A 17,836-nucleotide genomic window follows, 5' to 3' on the forward strand; every position below is an offset into this window, starting at 1 on the left:
TTATTTATATCTATGAATTTGTTTTAATTCATTTTTTGTGTTTTCTCTTCGTTCATTCATTTGTTCGTCTGCAAAGTTCACCCACTTCTTACTGCAAATTAGTTTGGTTCTATTCTATTTCTCTCTCTTATGTATGGACTTTAAAGGAAAGGGGTAAATAATTTTGGCTTTTGGGGGTGGGAGGCAAGGGTTGTTTTTAAATTAGAATAGAAGACGGGAGGGTGTGGCTTTGATGACTAAGTCTGACACAACAAGAAAATGAAAAGAGAAAGGTATAGGAAAAAATGAATGAAAATAATAGTTCTACCAAAATGCTCATTTTCACTGGGAAACCTAGAATATGCTTTAAAGCTGAGGCGCTAGAAGACTTAGGGCTTGTCTACACAACATGTTATGTTGGTATAATTTATGCTGCTCAGGGGTGTGAATAAGTCAACCCCCTGAGCAACGTACATTACGCTGACCTAAGTGCCGGTGTGGACAGCGCTATGTCAGTGGGAGAGCTTCTCCCGCCCACATAGCTACCGCCTCCCACGGAGGTGGTTTTATTATGCTGACAGGACAGCTCTCCCCCATAGGCATAGAGCATCTTCAGCAGATGTGCTTCTGCGACACAGCTGCATCTGTGCAACTGCGCCGCTGTAGTGCTTCTAGTGTAGACTAGCCCTTATTTACTGGCTGTTAGCACGTCAGTTTAAAAACAATAAGGTGCACCTTAACATGGCTGCTGGGGAAGCATCTTTTCAGATTTCTTAGACCAAAATTTGAATATGAATGCTCTGGATACTGAGTCCAGCCTCTCTCTGCCACACTTGCCCAAACACTATGCAAGTCCCAAGCTTGGCAGGCCTATGTATTTCTCAGAGAATAGTGTTGACTCCCCCAACAGTTTTGTGGAGGCCTTGTGCCATTCTTAATCTTCTAACCGATGTCCAAAACTCTCTCTTTCCCTGACCTTCCACTCTTCGCTAACAGGTTGGGCCTACTTTAAAAGAGCTGGCTGAGGAGCTCGCTGGACAGTTATTGCTTTTCAGGAAGTCTTGGAACACTGGAGAAGCTCTGGAAGACTCAAAGAAAGCTGCTGTTGCGGCAATATTTTAAAAGGACAAGTGGGTGACCTGGGTAATTTTACGCCTGTCAGTATAACATCAATCTCAGGCAAGATAATGGAGTGGCTGACATGGGACTCAATTAATGAAGAATTAAAGGAAGATAATATAATTAGTATCAATCAACATGAGTTTATGGAAAATAGATCCTGTCAAACTAACTTGATATCCATTTTTGATGAGATTACAAGTTTGGTTGATAAACCACTTCTGTAAAGTGTTTGACCTGGTATCACATGACATTTTGACAAAAATACTAGAATCATATAAAATGAACACAGCATGGATTAAATGGAGTAAAAGTTGGCTAACTGATAGGTCTCAAATTGTAACTGTAAACAGGGAACCATCATCAAACTGGTGGGTTTCTAGTGGGGTCCTTCAGGGACTTGTTCTTGGCCCTGCACTATTTAATGTTTTTAATCGCCTCAAAGAAAACATAAAATCATCACTGATAAAGTTTGCAGATGACACAAAAATTGGAGGAATGGTAAATAACAAAGAGGACAGGTCACTGATACAGAGCGATCGGGACTGCTTGGTAAGCTGGGCACAGGCAAACTATATGCATTTTAATATGGCTAAATGTAAATGCATATAGCTAGGAACCAAAAATGTAGGCCATACTTACAGGATGGGGGAGTGACTCTGAACAAGATTTGGGGGTGGTAGTGGATAATCAGTTTAACATGAGATTTCAGAGCAACGCTGTGGCCAAAAGAGCTAATGCAATCCTGGGATGCATAAAAACAAGAGAATCTCAAATGGGAGTAGAGAGGTTATTTTACCTCTGTACTTGGCACTGGTGTGACCACGGCTGGAATATCGTGTCTCGTTCTGGTGCCCACAATTCAAGAAGGATGTTAAAAAATTGGAGAGAGTTCAGAGAAGAGCCATGAGAATGATTAAAGGATTAGAAAACATGTCAAGGAGCTCAATCTATTTAGCTTAACAAAGAGAGGGCTACCAGGTGAGTTGATTACAGCCTATAAGTACTTAGTTGGGGAACAAATATTTAATAAGTGACTCTTCAGTCTAGCAGACAAAGTTATAATATGATCTAATGACTGGAAGTTGAAGCTAGACAAATTCAGACTAGAAATAAGGCATACATTTTTAATAGTGAACGTAATTGGCCATAGGAACAACTTACCAAGGGTCGTGGCAGATTCTCCATCACTGACAATTTTGAAAGCAAGACTGGATGTTGTCAAGGTTCCTTCCCCACTCTGAACTCTAGGGTACAGATGTGGGGACCTGCATGAAAAACCCCCTAAGCTTATTTTTACCAGCTTAGGTTAAAACTTCCCTAAGGTACAAACTATTTTACCTTTTGTCCCTGGACTTTATTGCTGCCACCACCAAGCGTCTAACAAATATAACCAGGAAAGAGCCCACTTGGAAATGTTTTTCCCCCCCAAAATCCCCCCAAGCCCTACATCCCCTTTTCTGGGGAAGGCTTGATAAAAATCCTCACCAATTTGCATAGGTGAACACAGACCCGAGCCCTTGGATCTTAAGAACAATGAAAAAGCAATCAGGTTCTTAAAAGACAAATTTTAATTGAAGAAAAAGTAAAAGAATCACCTCTGTAAAATCAGGATGGTAAATACCTTAGAGGGTAATCAGATTCAAAACATAGAGAATCCCTCTAGGCAAAACCTTAAGTTACAAAAAGACACAAAAACAGGAATATACATTCCATGCAGCACAACTTATTTTATCAGCCATTTAAACAAAACAGAATCTAATGCATATCTAACTAGATTGCCTATTAACCCTTTACAGTAGTTCTGACCTGCATTCCTGCTCTGGTCCCAGCAAAAACAACACACACACAGAGAGAAAGAACCCTTTGTCCCCGCCCCCCCAGCTTTGAAAGTATCTTGTCTCCTCATTGATCATTTTGATCAAATGCCAGCGAGGTTATCTTTAGTTTCTTAACCCTTTACAGGTGAAAGGGGTTTTCCTCTGGCCAGGAGGGATTTAAAGGTGGTTAGCCTTCCCTTTATATTTATGACAGATGTTTTTCTAAAAGATGTGCTGTAGGAATTATTTTGGGGAACTTCTATGGCCTATACAGGAGGTCAGACTAGATGATGATAAAGGTCCGTTCTGGCCTTGAAATCTATGAAACTACTTTATATCTCATCAATTCTTGTCCCATCCAGTATGTATTAGCCCCGGTGGCTACTCAGAATAGATTTTATTTTAAGAGCAAAGTAACTTGCAAAGCAATTGAAAATGACTCTGGTAAATACAAATTAAGACTTGCTTGTGACTAGACAGTTCTAAAGAATGCAAGACCCACACTGAAAATTTTTAAAAAAAATTATTTTGGGCCTAGTCTTGCAAATCCCCAGTCACAAAAATCTTCTGGAAGTCCAGTACAATGCAGACATCATTAAGTGGACATATCTCCTACTAAAAAGCAGAGGTTTTCACTGAGTTGTTATTTTATGTTTTATTTATTATTATTATCCTCACTATTTATCTATTAACATAGTGCCTAGGAGCCCCAATCATGGACCAGGAACCCACTGTGCTAGGCGTTACACAAAAACAGAACAAAAAGATGGTCCCTGCCCTGCAGAGCTTACAAAAGAAGATTTTTGCTTTGTGTCTTATTCTGTTACCCTTACACAAGTTCCAGGCCTTGCGTAGGTTTTTTGACTATGTCAACGAACAGTTTTTATGGACAGGAAAGTGGGTGGGGGAAGGCTGGCAGGAAAACATATTGGGAAGTATTTGGATCCAAACATGATGCACTAACAATGAGAGCCAAGTCCTCAGCTGGTGTAAACTGGCATAGCTTCATTGACTGCCCCAATTTACATCAGCAATACAGACTTTGGCTAAACTAAACTAGTATAAGAAAATCTAATTTTAAGAGATATTACTTTTTGTAGATAAGTCTGAAAAAGATAACACAGGTTGATAAATTAGCACAATACATCTTAAATAGGGCTGTCGATTAATCGCAGTTAACTCACGATTAACACACAAAAAGTAACTGCAATTAAAAAAATTAATTGTAATTAATCGTACTGTTAAACAATAGAATACCAATTGAAATGTATTAAATATTTTTGGATGTTTTTCTACAGTTTCAAATATATTGATTTCTATTACAACACAGAATACAAAGTGTACAGTGCTCACTTTATATTATTATTTTTATTACAAATATTTGCACTGTAAAAATGATAAACAAAAGAAATAGCATTTTTCAGTTCACCTCATAAAAGTACTGTAGTGCAATCTCTTTATCGTGAAAGTGTATCTTACAAATGTAGATTTTTTTTTGTTACATAACTGCACTAAAAAAGCAAACAATGCAAAACTTTAGAGCCTACAAGTCCACTCAGTCCTACTTCTTGTTCAGCCAATTGCTAAGACAAACAAGTTTGTCTACATTTATGGGAGATATTGTTGACTGCTTCTTATTTACAATGTCACCTGAAAGTGAGAACAGGCATTCACATGGCACTTCTGTAGCCGGTGTAGCAAAATATTTACGTGCCAGATATGCTAAACATTCATATGCTCCTTCATGGTTAGGCCCCATTCCAGAGGACATGCTTCCATGCTGATGATGCTCATTAAAAAAATAATGTGTTAATTAAATTTGTGACTGAACTCTTTGGGGGAGAATTGTATGTCTTCTGTTCTGTTTTACCCACATTCTGCATATATTTCATGTTATACCAGTCTCGGATGATGACCCAGCACATGTTCGTTTGAAGAACACTTGCACAGCAGATTTGACAAAATGCAAAGAAGATACCAATGTGAAATTTCTAAGGATAGATACAGCACTCGACCCAAGGTTTAAGAATCTGAAGTGCCATCCAAAATCTGAGAAGGATGAGGTGTGGAGCATGCTTTCAGATGTCTTAAAAGAGCAACACTCTGGTGTGGAAACTACAGAACCCGAACCACCAAAGAAGAAAATCAACCTTCTGCTGGTGGCATCTGACTCAGATGATGAAAATGAACATGCATTGGTCCGCTCTGCTTTGGATTAGTATCGAGCAGAACCCATCATCAGAATGGACACTGAAGCATGAATGGACATATGAATCTTTAGTGCATCTGGCACGTAAATATCTTGCAATGCCGGCTACAACAGTGCCATGCGAATGCCTGTTCTCACTTTCAGGTGACATTGTAAACAAGATGTGGGCAGCATTATCTCCTGCAAATTGTAACTAACCTTGTTTGTCTGAGCGATTGGCTGAAGTAGGACTGAGTGGACTTGTAGGTTTTAAAGTTTTACACTGTTTTATTTTTGAATGCAGTTATTTTTTGTACATAATTCTATGTTTGTAAGTTCAACTTTCATTGAAAGGGACTGCATGACAGTATTTGTATTAGGTGAATTGAAATATACTTTTTTTGTTTTTTAAACAAAAACAGTGCAAATATTTGTAATAAAAAATAAATATAAACTGAGCACTGCACACTTTGTATTCTGTGTTATAATTGAAATCAATATATTTGAAAATGTAGAAAACATCCACAAATATTTAAATAAATGATATTCTATTATTGTTTAACAATGCAATTAATCGTGATTAATTTTTTTAATTGGGCAATTAATCGCGATTAATTTTTTTAATTGCTTGACAGTCCTAATCTTAAAATATGAGAACAGTGTCCCTCTTATATAGGAAGTCAGGAAACCCAGCTGTACTCTTTATACCCTCTAACCTGAGTGTTATTTATAGAGTGCTGTTGGTATGCATGGCACTCCACAGGCCAAAATACAAACAAAAATGGTTAAATTAATCCTTGGTGAAAGCTGATTGAAGACCTACCCCCAAGGAATATACAAACCAACATCACCTAATTCTTTTTTGTTTCTGTGATATATCACTATGCTTTGTTATGCTGGAATTTAATCATAATAAAATTATTAGGATTGTTCTATTACAATATCACTTGATAAATGTAAACCGAGAGTAATATATACATAAACACATACACACTTAAGAATTCAAAATAAATATCCAAGGATTTTTTTTAAAAATAAGAGCACATTATTTCCATTCTGGTTGCCTTTACAACAAAGCACTTACATTTCTGATGCACAGTTAATAATAAAATGTCCACGCTTTAGTACACTTCTTCCCATGTAATAAATTAGTCAGACAATAGACTTGTATTGGACTACACTTGCTTTCAACCTACACAACAGGACTGGAGAGTCTTTGCTGCAAGGTATGACACCCAAGTTGCCAAGAAATGCAATTTTTCCCATCTGTTTTCTAATGAAGAAATCTCATTTAAAAATTGAGTTGGATTTGTAGGAGATAAAGGCAAAGAGGCTGGATATGAGTCAATAGTGTGCCCTTTATTGGGCTGCATTAGTAGGAGCATTGCCAGCAGATCGAGGGAAATGATTATTCCCCTCTATTTGGCACGGGTGAGGCCACATCTGGAGTACTGCGTCCAGTTCCCCCCCCCCCCCCCCCGCACACAAAAAAAGGATGTGGACAAATTGGAGAGAGCCCAGCAGAGGGCAACGAAAATGATTAGGAGGCTGGGGCACATGACTTATGAGGAGAGGCTGAGGGAACTGGGCTTATTTAGTCTTCAGAAGAGAAGACTGAGGGGGGATTTGATAGCAGCCTTCAACTACCTGAAGGGGGGTTCCAAAGAGGACAGAGCTAGGCTGTTCTCAGTGGTGGCAGATGACAGAACATGGAGCAATAGTCTCAAGTTGCAGTGGGGGAGGTCTAGGTTGGATATTAGGAAAAACTATTTCACTAGAAGGGTGGTGAAGCAGTGGAATGGATTACCTAGGGAGGTGGTGGAATCTCCATCCTTAGAGGTTTTTAAGGCCCGCCTTGACAAAGCCTTGGCTGGGATAATTTAGTTGGGATTGGTCCTGCTTTGAGCAGGGGGTTGGACTAGATGATCTTCTGAGGTCTCTTCTAACCCTAATTTTCTATGATTCTATGAAAATGCCGAGCATAAACATTATATGGCTTCCAACAAGTACAATATATTTCAAAGCAGGAAAACTTATACCCAAGGGCCCATCTGAACCAATGGGAACCATATAATAATAATAATACTTTACACTTGTATAGCATCTCGTATCTGAGGATCTCAATGTGCTTTGCAAACTTAGCTTCACAATATACATCTACTTCACAGGCACGTTATCACCTCCATTTTACAAATGTAGAACATCAGAGGCTCACACAGGAAATCTGGGGTAAAAAATGAACAGAACCCCAAATTCATGACACCTAGGTAAGTCTTCACCACAAGATGCTGCTTCAGCATTGAACACTGAAGTACATTGTTACAGCCCCTAGAGCCCCGGCCTTCCTCAAACTATAAGAATGTGCATACCTTTTGGCATATTCCATACCAGCTCCTCTAAAGCTTGGGCAAATAAGCACACATCTAGGATCAATGATGGCTACCTTCATATGAACACCAAATGGCCGAGCAGTGGAAACAATAGCCCTTGAAGTGCTAAAGCACTCTCTTTACTAGAGAACAGTTAAAAGGTGTGTTTAAGAAGAAAAAAAACTTTTGTTTGATGACATCATGCTGAGAAATGCAGAGACCCATCTTAGATTGTTTAGTCCTGAGCCTCCACTCTCCTGCTCACCCAGAAATATTAATAGATTCCAAGGCCAGAAGGGACCATTGTGATCATCTAGTCCGGTGGTTCTCAAGCTGGGGTATGCGTATCCGTGGAGGAACGCAGAGATCGTCCGGGGGTACATCAACTCATCTAGATATTTGCCTAGTTTTACAACAGACTACATAAAAAGCACTAGCAAAGTCAAGAGAAACTAAAATTGCATATGGACAATGACTTGTTTATACTGCTCTATTTACTATACACTGACATGTAAGTACAATATTTATATTCCAATTATTTATTTTATAATTGTATAGTAAAAATGAGAAAGTGAGCAATTTTTCAGTAATAGTGTGCTGTGACACTTTTCTATTTTTATGTCTGATTTTGTAAGCAAGTAGTTTTTATCTGAGGTGTAACTTGGGGTATGCAAGAGAAATCAGACTCTGGAAAAATATACAGTAGTCAGGAAAGGTTGAACGCCACTGATCTCATCTGACATCCTATAACACAAGTCACAAAACTTCCCCAAAAATAATTCCTAGAGCACAGCGTTTAGAAAAACATCCAATTTTGATTTGAAAATTGTCAGTGATGGATAATCTACCACAATCCTTGGTAAATTGTTCCAATGGTTAATTTATCTGTTAAAAAGTTACACCTTATTTCCAGTCTGAATTTTTCTAACTTCAACTTCCAGCCATTAGATCATATTATATTTTTGTCTACTAGACTGAAGAGCCCATTATAAAATATTTGTTCCCCCAGTAGGTGCTTATAGACTGTAATCAAGTACCTGGTAACCTTCTCTTTGTTAAACTAAATAGATTGAGCTCCTTGACATATTGTCTAATCCTTTAATCATTCTAATGGCTCTTCTCTGAACTCGCTCCAATTTTTCAACATCCTTCTTAAATTGTGGGCCCCCGAACTAGACAGACTATTCCAGCAGTGATCACACCAGTGCCAAATACAGAGGTAAAATAACCTCTCTACTCCTACTCAAGATTCCCATTTATGCATCCAAGGACTGCATTAGCCCTTTTGGCCACAGCATCAATCGCACTGGGAGCTCACATTCAACTGATTATCCACCAGTAGCCCCAAATCTTTTTTAGAGTCACTGCTTCCCAGGATAGCAAGTACAGTTGCAGTACCTAATCTGAGGTCAGGTCAGGAGATGTTCAGCTTCAGAATGATAAGCAGTACAATTTACAATGGAGGAAATTGGCCCATTGTGCTTTACTGATAAGAAAAGATTACATCCTTGAGAAATAACTCCTTCAGCAACAGACTTTGCACTATTCACATTTTAATAATTAACGTGAATGTAATTAAATTACTATTAAATGGTAGGTATATATAACAAAAATATTTGTATGTTCTGTATAAAGATGTAGGATCTGAATTTCAGAGGTGCTGAGCACCTACAGCTTGCATTGACTTGGGTTGTGGGGGCACAGGTATTTAAGTAATATGACAATTAAGTCACTGCTATTGTGTAATACCCAAAACTACCACAAGGTGCCATAAGGCATTAGCTATCTGGGAAAAGAAACTGGCATCTATCTCTCTTTTAGCTGAATTCCAAATTTAAAATAAACATCGAAACAGTTATAGCATGCTTTGTCCTTGTATTAAATTACCCAGCAAAAACGGAGACCTGGTAGGTGTATGATGGTCCTGCCTTAACAATCATGTCTCATCACCAAAAAAATTACCACCAATTTAAGAAGTTTTGTATGAAATTTCAGAACAAATGAATCTGATGTAAATGCAAATACTTTACCTCCAGTAGCTCATTTTGTTCCTTGGTCATTTTTTCTAACATTTTCAGTTCTTTCACAAGTTGAGCTGTTCTTCTGAAGACTGAGAGAGGTTGCATTCTCATTCCTGGTAACCTAAGACCTTCTTTGTAGCCCTGTATCTCAGCAAGGGTCTTCTGCAAGGGACTGATGTGGCCAAGTATAACCTAAAAATGTAAATATAACCAGAATACACTATGAAGAAGAAACAATGATCAATTTTGTCACGCAGTTAAAAGGTCTCTTATGTAAATTCTGCAGGACTGATTTTAGACCTTCTCTCAGTTTACCTTCTGAGAACTTTTACCTCAGAATGTTTTCAAAAAATATATGATGAGACTGTACAAACAAGAGGAGTGTGTCATGACACGTGCAGGACAGGGGCCATTAGGACTATTTCTGTCCATCTTGTGGATCTGAGGCATATGGTGGAAATACTGCACATTACTGAAAACACATATGCAATTAGCACAGAACATTCTACCTGATAAATAAATGCCGACAGAAAGTCATGTCTAATGTACTATAGTTTTACTGAGTGGTTGGGTAATTTTAACATTTCAATGAACTCCATCAATTTCTGATGAAATCTGCATGACTCTGTGTAAAGGTTGCTGGACCTGTTTGTTACCTTATCTCAGTCACACTGATTTCATCAGAGATTGATGGAGCTCATTGAAACATTAAAATTACCCAAGCACTAGACTTGCTTTCAGCAGGTTTCACTAAAATGGTTGTGAAAATGGGTCTAACTAGCAAGACCCTATCTACATTATGGTTCGCAAGTGTTCAGATCAGTGGGAACTTTTTGTATATTTCTCTAATATGGACAAAGGCTACAATTCGGAAAGGAAGAATACTGTTTTCAAGGTGAAATATTTCTTCACAATATTACTCACTTCTCCATATACTGTAACAGCTACAACAAGTGCCCTTTGGGTAACAGAACACCAAACATGACCAAACTTTCAGCTTTCCTCTTAAACTAAATCCACAAATTTTGCATGTAGGTGAACTGAAAATGTGGCTTGTAGACACAGGGAAAAAATAAATAGAAAATGTCTTTAATACTTTGATTTATTGTACCCAGGGATGGAAGGCAGAACATCCTGGCCAAAATATCCTTGCAATGAAGTCTTGAATTGATAAATAATCATGAAATTATAGAAATGTAAGACTGGAAGGGACTTGGATAATAAGACTTTGCACATATATACATGTTTCCATCCAACTATCTTCAAGTGTTTTGTAAAAAACAAATGAATTTGCCCTTTTGAGGTAATATAATCACCTTCATTTCACAAAATGAGGACAATAAGGTACAGAGAAATTAATATCAACTTTTGCCTCAACTTTGAGTGTCCAACCTGAAACCTAGGACCTGATTTTTCAAAGTGCCAGTTGCCTGCAGTTTATGTTGATATTATCTAGCGTTTGGGTCATCATGACCTCTGAAAATTGGGCCATAAAGTTTCCAGAAATAGAGACATCAAAAATTAATGTGCACTTCTGAAAATTTAAGCATAAACAACTTGCCCAAGGTCACATAGGAAATCTGCTGCAGAGAGAAACAGAACACAGATGTTCCAACCCGTAGTCTCACGCATTAACCACAAGGCCACTTAATACAATTGTGAAAAAGTTCCTTCAGCCTTTGGATTATGAGAATTACAGCCACAATTCCCATAGTATACCTACTCCTGGACAATATTTTACAGTTATTGCTCTCAAAAGCAAATCATGCATCATAATAATTTGTTTTCATTAATCAACCATCTTCATATCTGTGAAATGTGTTGATTTATTTATTTAATGTAAGAAAAAATGGTTTAATAAGATACATACACACCTGTCCATGTCTAAGATGCTCCTTAGGAGAAAAATCTAATATATCTTCTGTTGACAAGATCGTCTTAATTTTGGCAACATCCTTCCCTATCACTTTCACTTCAGATTCAATGGCATCCACCTCCTAGATGTTTTGAAATATCCAAAATATTTGGGGCTATGAAATTTCATTTTACAGCCACTTGAATTGTTATTGTGCCTATTATTGTTGTTATCTTAATAAATACCAAATAAATTAATGAATTACCAGGTCTAAATTTTATCTAAATTCTAAATACATTGTACTCCAATAATTTAATAGGAAGTACATTTTCTTCTAATGCAAATTAGAACTACAAAATGTATGGCTTTCATTTAAATGTTTCATATTAATAACAAATATTTTCAGGCTGCCCTTCAAACATAAATAAATAAATAAAACAATCTGTATTATACAATATTTTTTGACCGGAAACATATCAGAAAGAGGTATTAAACTGAACCTTAGTAAAAAAGTAATAATAATGTACAATATCAGAGATTGAATGCTGCTGCATTTACAATACATTCAATTACAATTTACAATACAATTCAACTGGTATTGCTGATCCAGAAGCTAGTTGCTATCAATCGCACTGTCTTTCACAGGCTCCTTGTCATAACTCACATAGGGAATTAGGTATTAGTGGTCAGCTGGAAAGGATATAGCTTTAATCCCTGAGTAGGGAATCAAAATAACGTTGAAGTCACACATGAACTACTCTTGGGCTTGTATACATGGGGAAGTTTACTGGCTGAACTATTCTGATATAATTATACCAGTACAGCACCCTGTGTGGACACTGATATTCTAGTATAAGATTGACTTTTTTCCAAATTTAGCTTATGTTGCTTTGAAACTGGATGAGCTAAACCAGAAAAAGGCACTCTTATATTGGTATAACTCCCCACGTAATTATATACCAGTATAGTTCTGCAGTCAAATTTCTCTGTGGAGACAAGCCCTTTGAATAAGCTAGTAATAAGCATTGTATTTCTCCTCCTCAAAGACAGAAGGCACACCCCCAAATTATTTTGCCATTTCTCTTGAATTTTACAGCTTAATTAACACATTGGGATTTTTTTTAAATGATGCATTTACCTATATGTTATTCCTATTATTAAAACAAGAATGCTTGCATTCTATTGGCAAATAATGTATACGATCTAATGAAACACCAATAAAAAGCTATTTTTTCAGACTACCCAGACTTACATCAGCCATGTGCTGGATCTGTGGAAGAATTTCCACTATCTTTTGCTGTAAAGATGTTACTTGACCATTTACTTCATTAATCTGTTGCACTATATTTTCTGTTTCAAAGATTATTGATAACTCATCCAGTTGTGAATAGATGTTATGTAGAAGATTCTGCTTTTGTTCCGAATCTTCCAGTGCCATCTGGAAAAAAACACCACATCAGCATGTTCAAGGCACTTAGATTGCCTGATTCACTGATGCACCTCGGCTCAGATACAAACCTCTGTTGCATTCTCAAATACTTCGGCCTTCCAGCCCAAAACACACTAATGTTCCAAACTGTAAAGACTTTGTTTAAATACAATAATCTAATCCTTGGATTAACAGGAGTTAGTGAAACTTTCACACAATTTTGCATTCATATTCCCCCCCGTGGCAGATTATAATATATAACAACCTACCACGAAAGGCTACAATACCACTAGTAAAATCCTAGGAACAGCAATGACATTCGTGATTACTTTTTATATAAAAGTCATGTCCTGAGCGCAAACGATTCTTCTGGGCTAAATTCATGCCTTCTCTTGCCAAAACTCAGATTTCACATACAGAAAGCAGTCTTTGCACCACTCTTCCCATGGCATCAAATTCCCTCTGATAATGTTACAAAAACCTGACACTTGAAATAACTTACCACAATCCACTTTAAAGTGCATAAGGAAACTGATTTATGAATTACAATTCATCTCAAAATGCTTTAACAAATGCACAAGAACCAAAAAACGGATCTACTAATTCTACATCAATACACTGTTTACTAAAAACAGCAGCATGACCTGTAAAATCTGTTCAACTGTAAAGCAGTTCAACAAGTAGACAAAGGCCAGGACACAAAGTTTACCGTTTTCTGAGAAAGATCTATCCCCTATTAAAACGTACCTGTCATATTGTTATATGGCTGCTGACATTTTTTATCACTATGGTCATTTTTCACTGAAGTTCAGATTTTCAGTGGACTTCCTTATTTGTGCCTAAAAAATCTGTTTGTGCAAAATCCATACCTGCATGAGCTGGAGGTACTTAGAATAGGCTACACAGTTTTTGTAATTTGGGCTCCCGGTACAGAAATTTTGTATATACACTTACTTGAAGGGCATTGGCATGTTTACTCAGGGCTTTTGCAGAGTCATTTTCAGCCTCCATGGTTAACAAACGATTGGTGGTTTCTATCCATAACTGCATGCTCTTCAAGAGTTCCTCATATTCCTCCATCTTATTAGTGGCCTATAAAAAAATACTCAAATATATGTTCTGTAACACCCTAAGTTAACATCCCTTATAAATGAAAGACTAGCTGTATTTATTCCTAAATTCTGAATTATGAAGTATTATTCTGCTCAAATCAGGGTTAACATATTTGACTGAGAAACAGAAAATCTGAATTTAATCCCCAGCTCTGCCACACTTTGTGTGTGTCCTTGGGCAAGTCACTTAATTTACCACAGGTCTATCTTTAAAATGAGACTGGTACTCTCCCACTTCTTAAGAGTGTCGTGAGAATAAACCCATTAAGGAGTGTGAGGATCATATGGGTACTTAGATAGAGAGAAATCCCTAACTGTGAGAGATGGAAGGCTTAATTCTCCACTGGCATCCACTGAACTCATAAGGACTTACATCAACAGAGTTTGGCCCTATTAGCTGAATGACTTTTTAGCTATATTTTGAACAGAAACAGTTAAGGGGGAAAATTAAAGAACACTCTATATATTTTTGTGGAGTTTGGTGACATTAACCTTGCTATGAAATAAAGAAGCAGGATAAAATGATCAAAAACACTTGATTTAGGAGCTTAATTCCCATTTTCTTAAGTGTTTTAGGCACTTAGGCCAAGATCTTCAAAAATATTTAGGCATTTAACTCACATTGACAGCAGTGGGAGTTAGGCACTTAAATACCTTTGAGGATCTGGGCTTAGGAAGCCTAAATCCCACTGAGACCTCAATGACACTTAGGCTCCTATGCCACGTAGGCACTATTGACATTTTAACCATAGTCTCTTTTTTAATGTCTGATCCTTTATTAAGCCAAGACACTTGTAGCTTTGCTTTTACCTTGTTTAAGAGTGTGGTTCTGCGCTCAGCGTGTTGTGCGACCTGCTGGTACTGCTGCAAAGGAATCATTAAAGTGTCCATCCATTCCTGTGCGTGACATGGATCCTGTTCTGCTATATCCTGCACTTCTGAGTCCAGTTCATTCAGTTTGTAATGCCAAAGGTCTAGCACATCCCAGATTGTCTACATGTGGGAATATGGTAAAAACAAAAAACATTACGGTCAAACCTTATTCTGACAGGATACATATCTAATTTATGTTTCCTGTATGGGGCATGTGAGTTTTGAATTTGCAAAGGTTCATGAACTGATATGACTAGTACAGAATTTTCTGTATCTACCCTGGGTCACTCATGCCCAAGGCAAATGAGAAAAAAAATCTTTTGCTGTGAGCAGAAAGGTTTTGAAAGTAGTAATCAAGTAGATGCTTCTGCGTATGCAGGCAAACACAACGGAAGATCCCTTGACAGTCTTCTAAATCAGATTCAGTAACTGGACCCATGGTCTTCAGACTCAGAAAATGGAATTTTGAGACATTACCTTTTGAATTTCCTTGGCTTTTGCAATGTTTTCACTCTTGTGTTGTAACATCTTTTCAACAGCTTGCAGGCCATTGTTAATATTCTCTACTTTTTTATTCATCACATAATGAGGAGAGCTCTGCAAGATTTTGGTGCTAACCTGTCATAGTAAAGGGAAAAGTTATGCAGGTAACAAAAATCTGTTTGTTTATTCATAATGTCTCACAAAAAGTTTCAGAATTCTTTGTATTACTTCCTTGACAAGTCACATAAGACTATAAGCCAGAATTAGATTTTCTGTGAGAAGCAACAGTAATATGGTGTTGAGTTCATGGGTCATTCAATAGTTTCATCCCACTAAAATGACAGGTGGAACACTGCATTAAATACAAATCAATGTAATATACTACAATATTGGGTCACTTCTGCTGGTTTCTGTTCTGGCCAGTATGTAAGAGATACAACCTGTACTAGGGAAAAGACACACTCCAGCTCCTCACTCTGAAAAATCAAAACTGAAATATAATCTGCCAGCTGATAGCACTGTTTTGCCTGAGAAATAAAAATCAAGGTTTTACACGTTTCCACTATATTAATGCTCAGACTGACTACAAAAATAAATTACTTTAAAGCCCCAAAACAATCAAGTGCAGAATCTCTCTCAGCAGAACTCCACAAGAACAAGAAATAGGGATACTGAGTACCATGATTTTGGTGTAAGTTGTGGCAAAATTTTCAAAATTGCCTAACTGATTTAGGAACCTAAGCCCAATTTTTTAAAGGGACTTCGGCATTTAGGACTAGTCTGCACACAAAAATTGTACTACATTAATTATACCGCTGTAGTTAAAGCAGTACACCGCCCTTAATGTGGATGCAGGTATACTGGTATAAAGATGCTTACACTAACCAGCACAACCTACAGGAGTATAACTTACACCAGTATAACAGCATCCTCACTAGAGGGATGTATTGGTATAGCTATTACAGTAAAAAAACATGCTCCTATTCCAAAATACCTATACTGATACGTATCAGACCTTGGGTTTCCAAATGCCTTAGTCACTTCTGAAAATAGGACTGAGATGCCTTAATCACTGGGGAGCATGAAAGCACTGTGCACCAGAGAGGATACATTTTGTTCTTTTTCACCCCTTTTATTAGAATCAGTAAAAATGAATAAACAACAATAATTCTATGCTTCCAAGTTAGAATTTTATCTCAAACTTAATGGACCAGTCTGATTCTCTTTTTCTTCTTGTTTCACACCCTGCAGTCCCTCTTAAAACTTTGACAGCTTTGCTCTAGATAAATAGATATTTCATTTATTCTGTATGTATTATACTTAGGGAATACTGAAAATACTGAGACAGTGTTAGTTACCTAAATTAGACAATGTTAGTTATCTAAATTAACTGGCAAGTTTTTTAGGGCACCACTGTGCACCAGGGGTTGCTATAAAGAATTATGTCACTAATAATACCCTGCCATGTGTGCAGCTCTGTTTATAAAAGTATTTGTTGAACTTCTTGATGGCTTTGAAATGCCCACAAAACAAAGAAATACGTTTTGAACATATCATCCATCTGTGTATGATACCATGATGAGGTTTCACACTTATTGGGAAACAGAGGATAAAAAACACTATTGGTCAAGTTTAAGAATAAGATTGAAGGGAAAGAGAACAGTGGTGTTCTGAAAGGTATAAAAGAATGTATATACATCTTAGCCTTACTGAATCTGCCATTTCTTCTTGTAGCTTAATTAAAATAAATTTTATGCCCTAATTTCTTGATTGCTATAATATTTTAAAAGGATACAGAGGTAACACATGCAATTTATCTGTAGTTTATACATTTTTACTAAGTGTGGAATGCAATAAAATTAGCATTTATACCAACTAACATTTTCAGTTGACACTTGTACTTATAGCAATAATATAGTGTGAAAACATTCCAAATAAATAAAAATGTGAATTTCACACATTATTACCTTCTCTTCTAGGTCTTGTAATGTTTTCTTGCAGTCTTCCAACTGTGTTTCAATATCTGCAGGAACTATTGTATACATTTCTGAATACTTGATTCGTAGTTTCTCCATAATATCCGTAATTGTTTGATTCTCTCTGTTAATTATACTCCGAATCTCCTAAAAAACATTTCAGAGGTTTCAGTACTTATAAAACACTAAAAACTTAGACTCAGTAGGAACTAAGTGAGTCTTCTACTATGATGATGATTTAAATAAGTTGTTTTCACATTACAAAACCTCACTTGACAACCTATGCAAGCAGATTAAACCTGAGATATATTCACTGGTTTAGACAAATGATGCTTTTCAATCTGTAAGAATTAATTAAACTTGATACCACCCAATGTCAAACTATTGTTCCAGTAATACTTATTGACAGAAATAATTTATGGTTAAAATGTTAAAGTGCTTCTGTGATTTAATGTTCAGCTTTGTGACATTCCTATTATAAATACTAGATTTTTACTTTCAAAGAAGTTTTACATTATTTTAACAGCTACATTATTATAACAACACAAAGACCGCTAAAAGCAACAGCCTCGAAGCTGAAGTGTCTGCTTTCATGTAATTATGTAGAATTGC

General features: G+C 36.9%; 1 protein-coding gene across 10 annotated transcripts in view; it reads right to left on the reverse strand.

Annotated features, from left to right (window-relative positions):
* SYNE2 (spectrin repeat containing nuclear envelope protein 2) overlaps nt 1–17,836 on the reverse strand; it is a 261,703-nt gene that overhangs the window by 129,697 nt on the left and 114,170 nt on the right. For all 10 annotated transcript variants that reach the window (XM_075129940.1, XM_075129946.1, XM_075129941.1 and 7 more), the window contains exons 55-61: nt 17,216–17,371; nt 15,243–15,383; nt 14,703–14,885; nt 13,735–13,872; nt 12,604–12,789; nt 11,371–11,493; nt 9,506–9,688 (exon numbers count right to left, since the gene is read on the reverse strand). In XM_075129940.1, the coding sequence (XP_074986041.1) occupies nt 9,506–9,688; nt 11,371–11,493; nt 12,604–12,789; nt 13,735–13,872; nt 14,703–14,885; nt 15,243–15,383; nt 17,216–17,371 (1,110 nt within the window). The remainder of the gene's footprint in view (nt 1–9,505; nt 9,689–11,370; nt 11,494–12,603; nt 12,790–13,734; nt 13,873–14,702; nt 14,886–15,242; nt 15,384–17,215; nt 17,372–17,836) is intronic.

The sequence above is a fragment of the Caretta caretta genome, chromosome 6 (genome assembly GCF_965140235.1).
Source record: "Caretta caretta isolate rCarCar2 chromosome 6, rCarCar1.hap1, whole genome shotgun sequence".
NCBI lineage: Eukaryota > Metazoa > Chordata > Testudines > Cheloniidae > Caretta > Caretta caretta.